At 36.7% G+C, this 17566-nt stretch overlaps 1 protein-coding gene across 1 annotated transcript in view; it reads left to right on the top strand.

Annotated features, from left to right (window-relative positions):
• Nucleotides 1-17566, top strand: part of MEIKIN (meiotic kinetochore factor) — a gene marked incomplete at both ends in the record, with an annotated part of 122314 nt that overhangs the window by 74985 nt on the left and 29763 nt on the right. Inside the window, one exon of the mRNA XM_081232611.1 lies at nt 2194-2313. Coding sequence (XP_081088737.1) covers nt 2194-2313 — 120 coding nt within the window. The remainder of the gene's footprint in view (nt 1-2193; nt 2314-17566) is intronic.

Here is a 17566-nt window from a genome sequence, read left to right as displayed (position 1 = left end):
TCATACAGTATGTGGCCTTTTGTGTCTAGCTGCTTTCACTTATAATATTTTCAAGATTCATCCATGTTACAGCATTTTTCGGTACCTTGTTCCTTATTTGTGGCTGAATAATATCCCATTATAAGGATATACCACATTTTATTTTCTAATTCATCAGTTTATGGGCCTTTGGATGAATAATAGTGCTATGAGTGTTCGTGTACAAGTCTTTGTATGGATATATGTTTTCAGTTTTCTTGGGTATATACCTATAAGTGGAAGAAGAATTAATCGGTTATATGATAACTGTATGTTTAATACTTTTTTTTGTGGTGGACTTTTAAAAACAGCTTTATTGAGGTACAGTTCACCTATTTAGAGTATAAATTTCAGCGTTTTTTAGTATATTCACAAATATGTGCCATTATCACCCCAGTCAATTTTAGAACATTTTTATCACCTCATAAACAAACCTTGTACCCTTTAACCATTACTATTATCCCCTTATTCCTCCATCCCACTATCTGGTCCCAAACAACCACTAATCCACTTTCCATCTCAGTAGATTTCCTGGACATTTTATATGAATAAAATCATATAATATGTAGTCTTTTGTGACTGACTTCTTTTACTTAGCATAATGTTTTCAAGGTGTCAGTACTTCTTTCCTTTTCATGACCAAACAATATTCTATTGTGTTCATGGCCATTTGGGTTATTTCTGCCTTTGGACTATTATGAATAAAGCTGCCATAAACATTCAGGTACAAGCTTTTGTGTGGATATATGTTTTCATTTCTCTTGAGTGTATACCTAGAAATAAAATTGAAGGGTTATATCATAGCTCTATGGTTGATCATTAGAGGAATTGATAGACTGTTTTCCAAAGTGGTTGAATAGTTTTACATTCCCAGCAGTGTATGAGTGTTCTGATTTGTCTGTATTCTTACCAAAACTTACTATCATCCATCTTTTGGGGTGTGAAGTTGTATCTCATTGTGATTTTGTAATGGAGCTTATTGGCCCTTTGTATATCTTCTTTGGAGAAATGTCTACTCAGATCCTTTGCTCATTTAAAAGTTAGGTTATTTGTCTTTTTATTGTTGAGTTGTAAGTGTTCTTTATATGTTCTAGATACTAGACCCTTATCAGATAAAGGATTTTCAAATATTTTCTCCCATTCTGTAGGTAAATACCGGTGTCTTTTAATAAATAAAAATACTTTTGAGAACACTTAATGGCTTAACATTTTAAGGTTTACATTTTGTTACCAAATGAGTCTGAGACTAATTGCCCTTTGGTTCTTCTACACCAAATGAGGCATATAGATTCCCCTCAAGTCCAAGCTGTCATTCCTTGGCTGACTACACTGAAAGGAGGCCAGTTGACTCAAGGACTTCTGGAGATTTTCATTTTCTAGGGCCTCGCTTTAATGTGACCTTCCTAACACTGTTTCAAGATACACATGGATAGGCCTGAAGTTGTTCTGTCCTCCTACAAGGAAGAGGACCTAGGCAAGGGTAGACGCCCCCCCACTTCCTACCCAGCACAGTTGATAATTCATTTTGGGCACACATACATGTGGTGTAGCCAAGGTTCAGGCCAGACCTAGTCTGATCTGGATAGTCAACACGACAAAGCTTCTTGGAATCCCAAACTAAAGAGTATGGATCATGACTTTGGTTTTAAATATTTTGAATTTGATGTAGAAATATGTGGTGATTTAAGTAACCTGATAATGATATGGTTATAGTGCTCAGGAAAGAGATAGAGATTTAAAAATCTCTAACGTAAAATTGGTAGGCAAAAAGAAGGCAAGGGTAGAACACTGGGGGAAGGCTGACAGTTAAGGGAAGAGCCAGAGAAATTATTCCATGAGGTGTAGTTGCTGGGTATGTGAATTTCATTTAGTAGGCACTTAACATATATAAATTAAATTGTACTTTAGCAAATGAAAATTCCTATTTAAAAAATAATTTTAAAGCTAAAGAGCCTTGTATTCTTCTTTATAGATTCACTTGTTCCCAGTTAAACATGTATCTTTTGAAGAAGTATTTCTAAATATCAGCAATTATATTAATTCAGATAAAATTATTCATATGTCAAGTTTACAAGAAAATAATACTATTGAGAGAGTAGTTCAACTTTCCTTTAATTAAAAATATTGTTTTTGCCACATTGAGCTTCTACAAAAGAGTAATATATTCTTTTATAGATTGATTTGTCCTCAGTGCAAAAAACATCTTTTGAAGAACTGTTTCCAAATGTCAGCAATTATGTTAATTCAAATGAAATTGTTCCTGTGTCAACTTTGCAAGAAAATTCTTCAAATGAGGTAGTATTTTCAAATTTTCCTTCACTTACTAAAAGAAATAATTAACTGTTATATTGGATACTTTGTATATGAGATACTTTAAGAGATCTGTAACTCAGTTGAGGCTAACATCATCTACATTTGGAGTCAGCTATCAGATATAATTCCAAATAAAGGATATTAGGCTGCCACAGCCAAAACACTGCATCATCAGGACCTAGGGATATTAAACAACTAGAGGAAATAGTATTATCCTACTTGAATCCAAAACTCAGTTTTTGTCTGTGCATATAAATTGTAGACATCAAACTAGTTGTGTTAGAATGAATATATGGAAGTACTATGATCCACTAATAAAACTCATAACTCTAAGGGCCATGGGGGGTGGGGTTGGAGTAAAGAAAGAGGATGACCAGAAAAAGAGAGAAAAACAGAAGAGAGAGAGGGGGAGAGAAAGAGACAGAAAGAAGGGGAGAGAGGGTAGACAAGAGAGACAGAGATAAAGAATAAGACAAGAAAGAGGCAGAGAGAAAAAAAAATTAAAAGGCAGAAGTTGGGTAGTGGTTCATTGCAGCTAGACCTTTTCACTGTGACCCTGGAGTGAAGGTGGGGATGCAGGTGGTGAGGAGAAAGTTGGAGATGAGATTGTAGAGATCAACAGGGGCCAGTATCAAAGAGCGTCTTATAATCCATGTTAAGGAATTTGGATTTTTTCTTGAGGGGGGGCTGCTAAGGGATTGTAAACATGATATATCAAATGTTCTTGTATAAAGTTTATTTTGGCTCCAGGGGTGGAGAACAGATTATAAAAGGCTGAGACTAGAGGCAACTTGAGGGATAATCTCCAGAGAAAGAGAGTAAGAGAAAGAAAGAATATAGGGTAAGAGGCTTAAGGATAGTAAAAATAGTTTGAAATAAGAGTTTGGGGGAATGGAAGAATTAGGGAAACCAAGAGTATAGCCCATTGTTGAGATCCCAGTTGAAACTGAGAACTATTGCTTTTTAAAAAAACATTCCTTATTGAGGTATAATATAATTGACATGCAATAAACTGCACATATTTAAAGTGTGCAATTTAAAAGTTTTCATGTATGTAAGCACCTTTGAAACAACCACCACAATCAAGATAGTGAAAATATCCATCACCAAAATTTCCTCCTACCATTTTATAATTTCTTTCTTCCTGCCCCACCCTCTGCTCCCTAAGCAACTACTGATCTAGTTACTGTCATTATAGATTGGATTTTGGAGTCTAGAGAGAAAGAGAGAGAGAGAGAGAAGGAGAGAGGGAGAGGGAGGGAGAGGGGAGGGGGAGGGAGAGGGAGAGAGAGAGAGAGAGGGAGAGAGAGAGAGGGAGAGAAAGAGAGAGAGGGAGAGAGAAAGAGTTTTTTGGTCTGGCTTCTTTTACTCAGCATAATTATGAGATTCAGCCATGTTGTTGAGTGTATCAATAGTTCCTTTTTATTGCTAAGTAGTATTCCATTGCATGGTATACCATAATTTATTTAACCATTCACCTATTTATGGACATTCAAATTGTTTAGCTGCTGGGAACATTTGTGTACAAGTATTTGTATTGACAAAGAATCTCTCCTTGATCAAACTTGAGTTAGGCTACTCTGAGCCCTCTTCTCAACTTGGCCTTGACCTTGGGCTTCCGCGTCCATCCTTGAATACAGTTTTAGCAAGAATTCTGCTACGTCAGTTTAGAGAGAGTCCCCCACCACTGATACCTGATCACCCTGGCTGCCTTTAGCAGCCTGACCTATTAAGTCCAATTCAGTTACTGCACACAATTTCATCGAGTATGCAATGGGGAGGGTTTTCCCACACCTCCAACAAACGATGCTCCAGGCACCAGCTGGGTATCATAGATTTCAACCCAATTCTGACACTATCTACCCAGAGATAACATCAGATTCTGCAGGTAAAGGACTCCGTCCCACAGGAACACCTTCCACTTAAGACACCAATTGCCAGCCCAGGTTATTACCTATGTTTCTGACAGACTGGCTACAAATTGGAGGTTCCTATGACCCCGTTCTTGGACTTCAGGTTCCAGTCACAAGTCCAGGTTGTTACATTTACTTCTGACTTACTGGCTATAAATCAGAGGTTCTCACAACCCTCTCCTTGGGTTTGATTAATTTTTTAGAGCAGCTCACAGAACTCAGAAAAACATTTTACTTACTAAATTACTGGTTTATTATAAAAGGATATAATTCAGGAACAGCCAGATAGAAGACATGCATAGGGCAAGGTATGAGGAAAGGGTGCAGAGCTTCCATGCTTTTTCTTGGAGTGCCATTCTCCCCGAATCTCACCAACCCAGAAGCTGGTTTTTTTTTTTTTTTTTTTGTGGTACTCGGGCCTCTCACTGTTGTGGCCTCTCCCATTGCGGAGCACAGGCTCTGGACATGCAGGCTCAGCGGCCATGGCTCACGGACCCAGCTGCTCCGCGGCATGTGGGATCTTCCCTGGACCGGGGCATGAACCCGTGTCTCCTGCATCGGCAGGCGGACTCTCAACCACTGCGCCACCTGGGAAGCCCAACCCAGAAGCTGTTTGAACCCTGTACTTTTGGAGTTTTATGGAGGCTTCATTACACAGGCATGGTTGAGTAAATCAGTGGTCATTGGTGATTCATTCAACCTCTAGCTTCTCTCTCTTCCCTTATTAGGAGAGGTTATGGTGTGGGCCTGAAATTTCCAACCCTGTAATCACATAGCTGGTTTCCCTGGCAACCAGTCCCATCCTTTTTTTTTTAAATTAATTAACTTATTTATTTATTTTTTGGCTGCGTTGGGTCTTTGTTGCTGCACGCGGGCTTTCTCTAGTTGTGGTGAGTGGGGGCTACTCTTCATTGTGGTGCATGGGCTTCTCATTGTGGTGGCTTCTCTTGTTGCAGAGCACAGGCTCTAGGTGCGCGGGCTTCAGTAGTTGTGGCACGCAGGCTCAGTAGTTGTGGCTCGCAGGCTTAGTTGCTCAACGGCATGTGGAATCTTCCCAGACAGGGCTCAAACCCGTGTCCCCTGCATTGGCAGGCGGATTCTTAACCACTGCGCCACCAGGGAAGTCCCTCATCCTTAAGTGCAGTTCAAAAGTCACTTTATTAATGTAACAAAAGCTACCTCATTGCTCTCATCACTTAGAAAATTCCAAGGGTTTTAGGAGCTCTATGCCAGAAATGGGAGCAAAGATCAAATATATATCTCCTATCGTAAATCATAGTATCACAGATCAGTTTAGCAAGAATCCCTGTACCCTTGATGACTCCTCATAGCAGTTTTCCATCCTCTGATGACTTCACTCTCTTCATTGGCTATAAATCCCCAGCTGTCTTTGCTGTATTTGCAGTTGGACCCAATCTCTCTCTGCTATTGCAGTACCCCTATTACAATAGTTTTGAATAAAGTCTTCCTTATTGTTTTAACAAGTATCAGAATATACTTTCTTTTACAGTATGGATGTATATTTTCTTTCCTCTTGGGTAGATATCTAAGAGTGGAAATTGCCAAGCTGTCTTCCAAAGTGGTTATACCATATCTTACATTTCCACTAGCAGTGTTTGAAACATGTAGTTCCTTGTGAAACAGTGTCATTTGAAGAACATAAATTTTTAACTTCAACGAAGTCCAACTTGTCAGTTTTTTAATGGGGTGTGCCTTTGTTGTCATATCTAAGAAATCTTTGCCTAACCCAAGGTCACAAAGATATTCTATGTTTTCTTTTTTTCTAATAAATAAATAAATAAATAAATTTATTTATTTATTTTTGGCTGCGTTGGGTCTTCATTGCCACACACAGGCTTTCTCTAGTTGCGGCGAGTGGGGGCTACTCTTCGTTGCAGTGCACGGGCTTCTCACTGTGGTGGCTTCTCTTGTTGTGGAGTATGGGCTCTAGGCACGCGGGCTTCAGTAGTTGTGGCACGCATGCTCAGTAGTTGTGGCACACAGGCCCAGTTGCTCTGCAGCATGTGGGATCTTCCCAGACCAGGGATCGAACCCATGTCCCGTGCATTGGCAGGCAGATTCTCAACCACTGCGCCACCAGGGAAGCCCTGAATTAATTTTATTACATGATGTAAGGTATGGATTCAAGTTCATTTTTTTTGCATATTGACATTCAGTTATTCTAGCACCATTTGTGGAAATGCTATCCTTTCTTCGCTGTATTGCCTTTGCATCTTTGCTGAAAAACAGTTATCCCTATATATGTATGGGTTTGTGTCTGGATTCTGTATATTGTTCCATTCATCTATTTGTTTACCTTTATGCCAGTACCTTGCAGTATTGAATAATGTGGCACTATAGTAATTCTTGAAATCAGATAGTGTTACCCCTCTAACTTTGTTATTCTTTTTCAGTTGTTTTGGCTATTCTAGGTCCTTTGCATTTCTATATGAATTTTAGGATCAGCTTGTCAATTTCTACAAAAAAAGAAAAAAAAACAAAACCCTGAGGGGATTTTGATTAAGATTGCATTGAATCTGTAGATTAATTTGAGGGTAATTGACATCATAACAAGATTGAGTTTCCCATCTTAAGAAAAAGGTGTATCTGTCCATTTATTTAGGTGTTCTTCAATATCTCTCTGAAATATTTTGTAATTTTTACTGTACAGGTCATTATTCCCACCTGATGTTATTATTTCTCACCTACTATCAATATTTCATATTTTTGATGCTATTAATTTCAATTTCTCACTATTCATTGCTAGCATATAGAAATATACATTTTTTTGTGTTTGATTATTATATTAGTCTTCTTGGGCTGCCATAACAAAATACCATAGACTGGGGTGGATTAAACAACAGAAGTTTATTTTTTCCCAGTTCTGGAGGCCAGGAAGTCCAAGACCAAAGTATTGGCCTATTCAGTTCCTGATAGGGCTCTTTTCCTCACTTGTAGATGGCCACCATCTTGCTATGACTTCACATGGTCTTTTCTCTCTTTGCACAAAGAAAGAGAGGGCTCTGGTGTTTCTTCCTTTTCTTATGAGGGCATCAGACCTCTCAGATTTGGGCCTCACCCTTATGAACTCATATCACCCTCTCATAGACCCTATCTCCAAATACAGTCTTATTGAGGGTTATGACTTCAACATATGAATTTTGTAGGGACACAAACCCTCAGTTCATAACAAAGGTACTGTAAACTTGCTAGTCTTAATTATCAGCTCTGGTAGTTTCTTCCCCTAAAGGTTCCATTAGACCATAGGCGATTATGTCATCTGTGAATAAAAACAGTTTTACTTCTTCCTTTCCAATATGGATGCCTTTTTTTTCGTGCATAATTGCATTGGCTCCATCCTCCTGTACAATGTTGAGAGAGAGCAGTAGGGAGAGCAGACATCCTTGCAGCAGTTCACTATTAAGTATGATATTATCTGTAGGTTTTTCTTAGGTTGAGGAAGTTTCCTTCTATTCCTAATATGCTTGAGAGAGTTTATCAGGGATGAATGTTGGATTTTTGCCAAAGGTACTTCTTGTGTCTTTTAAGGTGATCATAGGGTTTTTCTTTTTCAGTTTGTTAATATGGTGAATTGATGATGATTGTGAATTGAATATAATATAATTGAATATAATATATTGATTGACATTATGTTAAATCAACTCTGCATCCTAGGATAAACCCTACTTGGTTGTGGTGTATTTTTCTTTTTATATATTTTTGGATTTGATTTGCTTAAATTTTTGCATCATTGTTCATGAGGGTCTGGTCTGTACTTTTATTTTCTTTTGATGTGTATGTCTGGTTTTGGTATCAAGAGTAATGATAACCTCATAGAACAAGTCAGGAAGTATTCCTTCCTCTTCGATTTTCTGGAAAAGAGATAGTATTATTTTTGCCTTAAATGTTGGGTGGAATTCACTTTTTTTTTTTTTTTTTTGTGGTACGCGGGCCTCTCACCATTGTGGCCTCTCCCGCTGTGGAGCAGAGGCTCCGGACGCGCAGGCTCAGCGGCCATGGCTCACGGGCCCAGCCGCTCCGTGGCATGTGGGATCCTCCCAGTCCAGGACACGAACCCATGTCCCCTGCATCGGCAGGCAGACTCTCAACCACTGCGTCACCAGGGAAGCCCTGGAATTCACTATTGAAGCCATCTAGGCCTGGAATTTTCTTTGTTGGAAGGAAATAAACTATAGTTACAACCTCTTTAGGGCTATTCAACTTATCTCTTTCTTCTTGAGTGAACTTTAGTAGTTTGTGTATTTCAAGGAATTTGTCCATTTTCTATCAACTTATTCATTTATTGTCAAATATTTATAATCTCTTATTATTCTTTAATATATTGGCATCTGTAGTAATGTAATCTTTCTCATTCCTGATATTGATAATTTGTGTCTTTTTTTTTTCCCTGAACAATCTGGTTTCTGCTCTGATATTTTCTTTAGTCTGCTTACTTTGGGTTTAATTAGCTCTTCTTTTTTTACTTTCTTAAGGTGGAAGCTGAGGTCATTGATATGAGACCTTTCTTCTTTTCTAATATAGGTTTTAATGCTACACATTTCCTTCAACTACTGCTTTAGCAGCAACCCACAAGTTTTGACATGCTGTGTTTTCATTTTCATGCACTTCAAATACTTTCCACTTTCCCTCTTTATTTATTCTTTGATCCATGGGCTGTTTAGAAGTGTGCTATTACCCAAATATCTGAAACATTTCCAGAGATATTTCTGTTACAGATTTCTAATTTCATTCCATTGTGGTCTGAGACCATACTTTTTATGCCTAGAATCCTTTTAAATTTGTTGAGACATGTTTTATAACTAATATGGTTTATTTTGGTGAATGTTCTGTGTGTACTTGAACATAATGTGTATTCTGCTTTTGTTGGGTAAAGTGGTCTATAAATGTCAATCAGGTTAGATTGATTGGTAATGATGTTCAAGTTGACTATATCCTTGCTAATTTTTTGCCTACTTGGTCTATTGATTATTAAGAGGTATTGAAATCTTGTACTATAACAGTAGGTTTCTCTATTTCTCCTTTTAGTCCTATTCTTTTTTGTTTCACATATTTTGAAGCTCTGTTACTAGGTGTATAAACATTTACAGTGTTTAGGATTGTTATGTCTTCTTGATTAATTCACCCCTTTATCATGAAAGACCTTTTTTATCCCTGGTAATATTCTTTGCATAGAAATCTCCTTTGTCTGATATTAATATAGCTACTCCAGCTTTCTTTTGACTGTTGTTAGCATGGTGTATATTTTTGCATCTTTTTACTTTAAAAAAAATTTTAGAGAAGTCTTAGTTTTATAGCAAAATTGAGAGGAAGGTTCAGTGATCTTTCATATACTCACTACTCCCACACATGCATAGCCATAACCATTATCAACATCATTCACCAGAATGGTGCATTTTCTTACCAAGAATAAGCCTACATTGACATATCATAATCACCCAAATCCATAGTTTAAATTAGACTTCAATCTTGGTGTTGTACATTCTGTGGGTTTGGACAAAAGTATAATGATATTACAGGCATACCTCAGAGATATTGCAGGTTCAGTTCCAGACCACAGCAATAAAGTGAATATCACAATAAAGTGAGTTACACAAGTATTTTGGTTTCAAAAAACTTGCATATAAAATTATATGTATATAAAATTGTATTTATACTATACTGTAGTTGTTTAAGTGTGTAGTAGCATTAAATCAAAAAAAATCTTAATTAAAAAATACTTTATTGCTAAAAAATACCAAAACAATTATAATAATCAAAGTTCACTGATTGCTAATGACCATAACAAATATAATAATGAAAACATTTGAAATATGTGTGAATTACCAAACTGTGACACAGAAACATGAAGTGAGCAAATGCTATTGGAAAAATGGCACCAGTAGACTTGCTGAACACAAGGTTGCCAGAAAACGTCAATTTGTAAAAAAAATACAGTATGTGTAAAGTGCAATAAAGCAGAGAGCAATAAAACAAGGTATGCCTATAATTATGGTATTGTATAGAGTATTTTCACTGCCCTAAATATCCTCTGTCCTCTACCTATTCATCTCCCCTCACCTACTCCTGACAATCATTGATCTTTTAATTTAATTATCTCCATAGTTTTGCCTTTTCCAAATGTCATATAGTTGAAAACATACAGTATGTAGCTTTTTCAGTTTGGCTCCTTTCACTTAGTAGTGTGCATTTTAGGTTCATCCATGTCTTTTCAAGACTTAATAGCTCATTTGTTTTTAGCACTGAATGATATTCCATTGTCTGGATGTTTATTTTCCACTCACCTACAGAAAGACATCTTGGTTGCTTCCAGGTTTTAGCAATTATGAATAAAAGCTGCTGTAAATATCCATGTGCAGATTTTTGTGTAGACATAAGTTTTCAACTGATTTGGATAAATACCACGGAGTGAAATTGCTAGATCAAATGGTAAGAGTATGTTTAGTTTTGTAAGAAATCACCAAACTATCCTACAAAATGGCTATACCATTTTGCAGGCCCACCAGCAAAGAATGAGAGTTCGTCTTGCTCCGCATCTTCACCAACATTTACTGTTTTCAGTGTTTTGGGGTTTGGCCATTCTAGTAGGTCTGTAGTGGCATCTCATTGTTGTTTTAATTTGCATATCCCTGATGTGAAAATATGATATGGAGCATCCTTTCCTATGCTTACTTGCCAGCTGTATATCTTCTTTGGTGAGGTGTCTGTTAAGCTGTTTGGCCCTTTTTTTTTTTTTTTTTTTTTGCGGTATGTGGGCGTCTCACTGTTGTGGCCTCTCCTGTTGCAGAGCACAGGCTCCGGACACGCAGGCTCAGCGGCCATGGCTCACGGGCCTAGCCTCTCCACGGCATGTGGGATCTTCCCGGACCGGGGCACGAACCCGTGTCCCCTGCATCAGCAGGTGGACTCTCAACCACTGTGCCACCAGGGAAGCCCTGGCCCATTTTTTAATTGTGTTGTTTGTTTTCTTATTGTTGAGTTTAACAGCTCTTTGTATATTTGGGGGATTTTTGGTTTGGTTTGGTTTTTTATTATTTATTTATTTATTTATTTGGCTGTGTCTGGTCTTTGTTGAGGCATGTGGGCTCTTCGTTGCGGTGTGCGGGCTTCTCTCTAGTTGTGGTGCGTAGGCTCTAGAGCACACGGGCTCAGTAGTTGCAGCACATGGGCTCTCTAGTTGTGGTGCACGGGCTCCAGAGTGCGCAGGCTCAGTAGTTGCAGCGCATGGGCTCTAGAGCATTCAGGCTTAGTTGCCCCACGGCATGTGGGATCTTAGTGCTCCAACCAGGGATCATTAGTCCCCTGCATTGGAAGGTGGATTCTTAACCACTGGACCATCAGGGAAGTCCCTCTTTGTATATTTTGAATAACAGTCCTTTATCAGATGTACCTTTTACAAATATTTTCTCCCAATTTGTGACTTTTCTTCTAATTCTCTTGATACTCCCTTTTGCAAAGCAGAAGTTTTAAATTTTAAGTAGATCTAGCTTATCAGTTATTTCTTTCATGGATCATGTCTTTGATGTCATATCTAAAAAAGCATCACCATACCCAAGTTTATCTAGGTTTTCTCCTATGTTGTCTTTTAGGAGTTTCATAGTTTTGCATTTTACCTTTAGACCTGTGATCCATTTTGAGTTAATTTTGGTGAAGGTTGTAAGGTCTGTGTATAAATTCTTTTTTTTTTTGTATGTGGATGTCCATTGTTCCAGCACCATTTGTTGAATAGAGTATTTTGCTTCATTGTATTTCCTTTGCTCCTTTGTCAAAGATCAGTTGAGTATATATGAGGGTCTATTTCTGGGTTCTCTCTTCTGTTCCATTGATCTATTTGTCCACTTTTTTGCCAATATCACACTCTCATGATTACTATAGCTTTATAATAAGTCTTAAAGTTGGATAGTGTCTGTCCTCTGACTTCGTTCTTCTCCTTCAATATTGTGTTCTCTAATCTGGGTCTTTTGCCTTTCCATATAAACTTTAGAATCAGTTTTTCAATATCCACAAAATAACTTGGTGAGATTTTTATTAGGATTGCACTGAATTTATAGATTAAGTTGGGATGAACTGCCATTTTGACAATATTGAGTTGTCTTATCTATGACCATGAAATATATCTCCATTTATTTCATTCTTTTTTGATGTCTTTAATGAGTTTTTCTCATATAGATCTTATGCATATTTTGTTAGATTTATACCTAAATAATTCATTTTGGGGGGTACTAATATAAATGGTAATGTGTTTTTAATTTCAAATTCCAATTGTCCATTGTTGGTATATAGGAAAGCAGTTGACTTTTGTATATTAACCTGTATCCTGCAACCTTGCTATAATTGCTTACTAGCTCCAGGAGTTTTTTTTGTTGTTGTTGTTGTTGTTGACTCTTTTGGATTTTCTGCATAGACAATCATGTCATCTGCAAATAACAACAGCTTTATGCCTTATTTACATTCTGTATATCTTTTATTTCCTTTCTTGCCTTCTTGAATTAGCAAAGACTTCCAGTACAATGTTGAAAAACAGTGGTGAGAGGGGACATCCTCCTCTTATACCTGATCTTAGTGGGAAAGTTTCAAGTTTTTCACCATTAAATATGATGTTAGCTGTAGGTGTTTTTTAATAGATGTTCTTTAGCAAGTTGAAGAAGTTCCTCTCTATTCCTAGTTTACTGAGAGTTTTTAATCATAAATGAGTATTGTATTTTGTCAGTGCTTTTTCTGCATCTACTGATATGATCATGTGGTTTTTCTTCCTTAGCCTGTTAATGTGATAGATTGCATTAATTGATTTTTAAGTGATGAGCCAGCCTTGCATACCTGGGTTAAATCCCACTTGCTCTTGGTGTATAATTCTTTTTTATACATTGTTGCATTTCATTTGTTAATATTTTACTGAGGATTTTACATCTATGTTCATGAGAGATATTGGTCTATAGTTTTCTTACTTGTAATGTCTTTTTTTAGTGTTAATATTAGGATTATGCTGGCCTTGGAGAATAAGTTAGGAAGTGTCCCCTCTGCTTCTGTCTTTTGATAAAGATTGTAGAGAATTGGTGTAATTCATTCCTTAAATGTTTGGTGGAATTCACCATTGAACTCATCTGGGCATGGTGCTTTCTGTTTTGGAAGGTTATTCATTATTGATTCAATATCTTTAATAGATATAGGGCTATCCAGGTTGCCTTTTTTTTGAGTGCATTTTGGAAGATTGTGCCTTTCAAGGAACTGGTCCATTTCATGTAAGTTATCAAAGGTGTAGGCATAAAGTTGTTCATAGTATTCTTTTATCATGCTTTAAAATTTTGTGGGCTCTATTGTAGTATTGTCTTCTCTTTCATTTCTGATAGTAATAATTTGGGTCATTTCTCCTTTTTTTCCTAGTTAGCCTGTATAGAGGCTTGTCAATTTTATTGACCTCTTCAAAGAACCAGCTTTTGTTTTTGTTCGTTTTCTGTATTGGTTTTCTCTTCTCAATTTCATTGGTTTTTGCTCTAATTCTTATTATTTCTTTTCTTCTGCTTACTTTGGATTTAATTTGCTCTCTTTTTTTTCCTGTTTTCCTAGGTGCAAACATAGATTCTTTATTTTAGGTCTTTCTTCTTTTCTGATATGAATATTCAATGCTATCAATTTCCCTCTAAGCACTGCTTTTGCTGTATCCCACAAAGTTTCATAGGTTGTGTTTTCATTTTCATTTAGTTCAAAATGGTTTAAAATATATCTTGATATTTCTTCTTTGACCCATGTGTTATTTATCTCTAAGTATTAATCTCTAAGTATTTGGGAATTTTCCAGCTGTCTTTCTGTTACTGATTTCTAGTTTCATTCCATTGTGACCTGTTAGCACATACTGTATGCTTTCTATTATTTTAAACTTGTTAGGATATGTTTTATCTATTTATCTATTTTAGAATGTGATTTATCTTGGTGAACATTCCATGTGAGCTTGATAAAAATGTGTAGTCTGCTGTTGTTGGATGAAATAGTCTGTAGATGTCCAATGTATCCAATTGATTGATGGTGCTGTTGAGTTCGACTATGTCTCCACTTGTTTTCTGCCTGCTGGATCTATTTCAGAGAGAGAGGGTTTTAAAGTCTCCAGGTACTATAGTGGATTTACCCATTTCTCCTTTCTGTTCTATCCATTTTTGCCTCATATAGATGCTCTGTTGTTAGGTACATACACATTAAGAATTTTTATGTCTTCATGAAGAATTGACTTATTTATCATTACATAATGCCCTGCTCTACCCCTTATAACTTTCCTTACTTTGGATTCTGCTCTATCTAATATTAATATAGCTACTCCCACTTTCTTTTGATTAGTGTTAGCATGTTATATGTTTCTCCATTTACTTTTTCTTTTAAATTTTTGTTGGAGTATCATTGATTTACAAGTTGTTATTCAATAATTTCAGGTGTACAACAAAGTGAATCTGTTATACGTATACATATATCCACTCATTTTTAGATTTTTTTCCTATATAGGCCATTACAGAGTACTGAGTAGAGTTCCCTGGGCTATACAGTAGGTCCTTAATAGTTATCTATTATATATATATTACTGTGTATATGTCAACACCAATCTTCCAATTTATCCCTCCCCCCATACCCTCTGGTAACCATAAGTTTTTATTTTCTACATCTGTAACTATATTTCTGTTTTGTAGATAAGTTCATTTGTACCCTTTTTTTTAAGATTCCACATATAAGCGATATCATATGATATTTGTCTTTCTCTGACTTACTTCACTCAGTATGACAATCTCTACATTCATCTTGTTGCTGCAAATGGCATTACAGTATTTCATTCTTTTATGGCTCAGTAATATTCCATTGTATATATGTACCATATCTTCTTTATCCATTCCGCTGCTGGTGGACGTTTAGGTTGTTTCCATGTCCTGGCTATTGTAAGTAATGCTGCAGTGAACATGGGGTGCATGTATCTTTTCAAATGATGGTTTTCTCTGGATATGTGTCCAGGAATGGGATTGCTGGATCATATGTTAGCACTATTTTCAGTTTTTTAAGGAACCTCCATACTGTTCTCCATAGTGGCTGTACCAGTTTACATTCCCACCAACAGTGTAGGAGGGTTCCCTTTTCTCCACACCCTCTCCAGCATTTATTGTTTGTAGATTTTTTGATGATGGCCATTCTGACTGGTATGAGGTGATACTTCATTGCAGTTTTGATTTGCATTTCTCTAATAATTAGTGATGAGCATCTTTTCACGTGATTTTTAACCATCTGTATGTCTTCTTCGGAGAAATGTCTATTTAGATCTTCCACCCATTTTTTGATTGGATTGTTTGGTTTTTTTTGATACTGAGCTGCATGAGCTGTTTATATATTTTGGAGATTAATCCCTTGTCAGTCGCTTCGTTTGCAAATATCTTCTTCCATTCTCAGGGTTGTCTCATAGGTTGTCTCTTTTCATTTTGTTGATGGGTTTTTTTTGCTGTGAAAAAGCTTTTAAGTTTAATAAGATCCTATTTGTTTATTTTTGTTTTTATTTTCATTACTCTAGGAGGTGGATTGAAAAAGATCTTGCTGCAGTTTATGTCAGAGAGTCTTCTGACTAAGTTTTCTTCTAAGAGTTTTATAGTATTCAGCCTTAATATGGCAGAATAGGAGGACCTGGAGTTCACCTCTCCCCACAAATACATCAAGAATACATCTACAAATGGAACAATTAGCTACATGTGAAAGAATGGAATTAGAACACTCCCTAACACCATACACAAAAATAAACTCAAAATGGATTAACTGGAAATCAAAGCAACCTCAAATACCAGTTACATATATAGAAGATTTTCATTCTGGAAATGCACTGAGTCTTTGAGTTGGGAAAAGGTTTATCTTCAAAATACATAATGGTTCAGGCAGGGGTACAGAGCACCAATCTTTCAAGATGGATGTTGGCCCAATCAATCAACCTCAGACTGTAAACAACTAATACAGATAGGAACCTCAGGTAAATGTCAGCCCTGGAGTCAGATGGTGGATGACAGGAAAAAGATTTTCCTTTTTTTCCCCCAGGTACTCTGAAAATGGACGTTTTATGAGACTGAGACTTAATAAGTGTTTCTCCAATTCAGTTTCGTAAATCTTAAAATCAATGGAGGTTCTACCCTATTTATGGTATTTGGTAAATTATGACCACTTTTCCTTGTTTTTTCTGAAGTAAATACTTATCTTGTTTACTTGTTGTATTAGTTCCCTAGAGCTCCAGTAAAAAAGTACCATAAGCTAGGTGGCTTCTTGAAAGAACAGAAATTTATTCTTTCACAGTTCTGGAAGCTAGTAGTCTCAAATCAAGGTGTTGGCAGGGCCATATTCCCTTTGAAGCCTCTAGGGGAGGATCCTTCCTTCCTTCTTCTGGCTTCTCTTAGCCCCAGGCATTTAGTTGTTTGTGGCAGCATATCTCCAATCTCTGCCTCTATCTTTGTATGGCTGTCTATGTGTTTCTGTGTCTTCTTATGGCATTCTCCATGTGGGTTTTGTGTCCAAATTTTCCTCTTCTTTGAAGGATAGCAGTCATACTGGATTAAGGCCCACTTCTAATGACCTTATCTTGATTAAATCTGCAAAGACCCTATTTTCAAATTAGGTCACCTTCACAAGTATTGAGGGTTAGGACTACAAAATATCTTTGTTTGGGAGGCCACAATTCAACCCATAACTTGTCTTCTTGTTTTTCTGTCTAATCAGTCCTAAACTCTTTGCCAGTTATCCATGTGGCCCCTCAAGATTTTCAGTTTTATCAAGTTTTCTATGAATTTCAACTATGCCATGTTGCCATTCTGCCTGGGGCATAGTTATCTTCCTAGGATCTTCCTATGCAATGATCCTAATAATTTACTTTGCCTCTCTCCTGTTTCTTCTATCCTGTAGCTTTCTCTTTCTGCCTTATGTTGGTGGAAGTGATCATCCATTAGCCTCCTGAGAAAGTGAACATGGTATAGAAATTGTTAGAGATTGAAAATCTTTTTATTCCATCCTCACATATGATTGGTAGTTTAAGCTGGTTGGGGAATTATAGGTTGGAAATAATTTTCTTTGCTAGCATAATTCTATTATAGTTCTGGTTTTCAGTATTGTTTTGAGAATCATTCTTGTTCCTAGTCTTTTATTAATGAACAATTTTTCCTCTGTGGAGGTTAGAAGGATCTTCACCTTATCCTCAGTGTTTTGAAATTTCATGATTATATTCCTTGGTATAGGTTTTTTTCCATGTATTATGCTAGAACATGGTGGATTCTTTTAACCTGGAAGCATAAACACTTTGGTTTGGGGAC

This window comes from Mesoplodon bidens, assembly GCF_964165515.1.
Source record: "Mesoplodon bidens genome assembly, chromosome: 4".
NCBI classification, from domain to species: Eukaryota; Metazoa; Chordata; class Mammalia; order Artiodactyla; family Ziphiidae; genus Mesoplodon; species Mesoplodon bidens.
The sequence above is the reverse complement of the archived record's forward strand: the minus strand, read 5'-3'. Positions and strand labels throughout refer to the sequence as shown.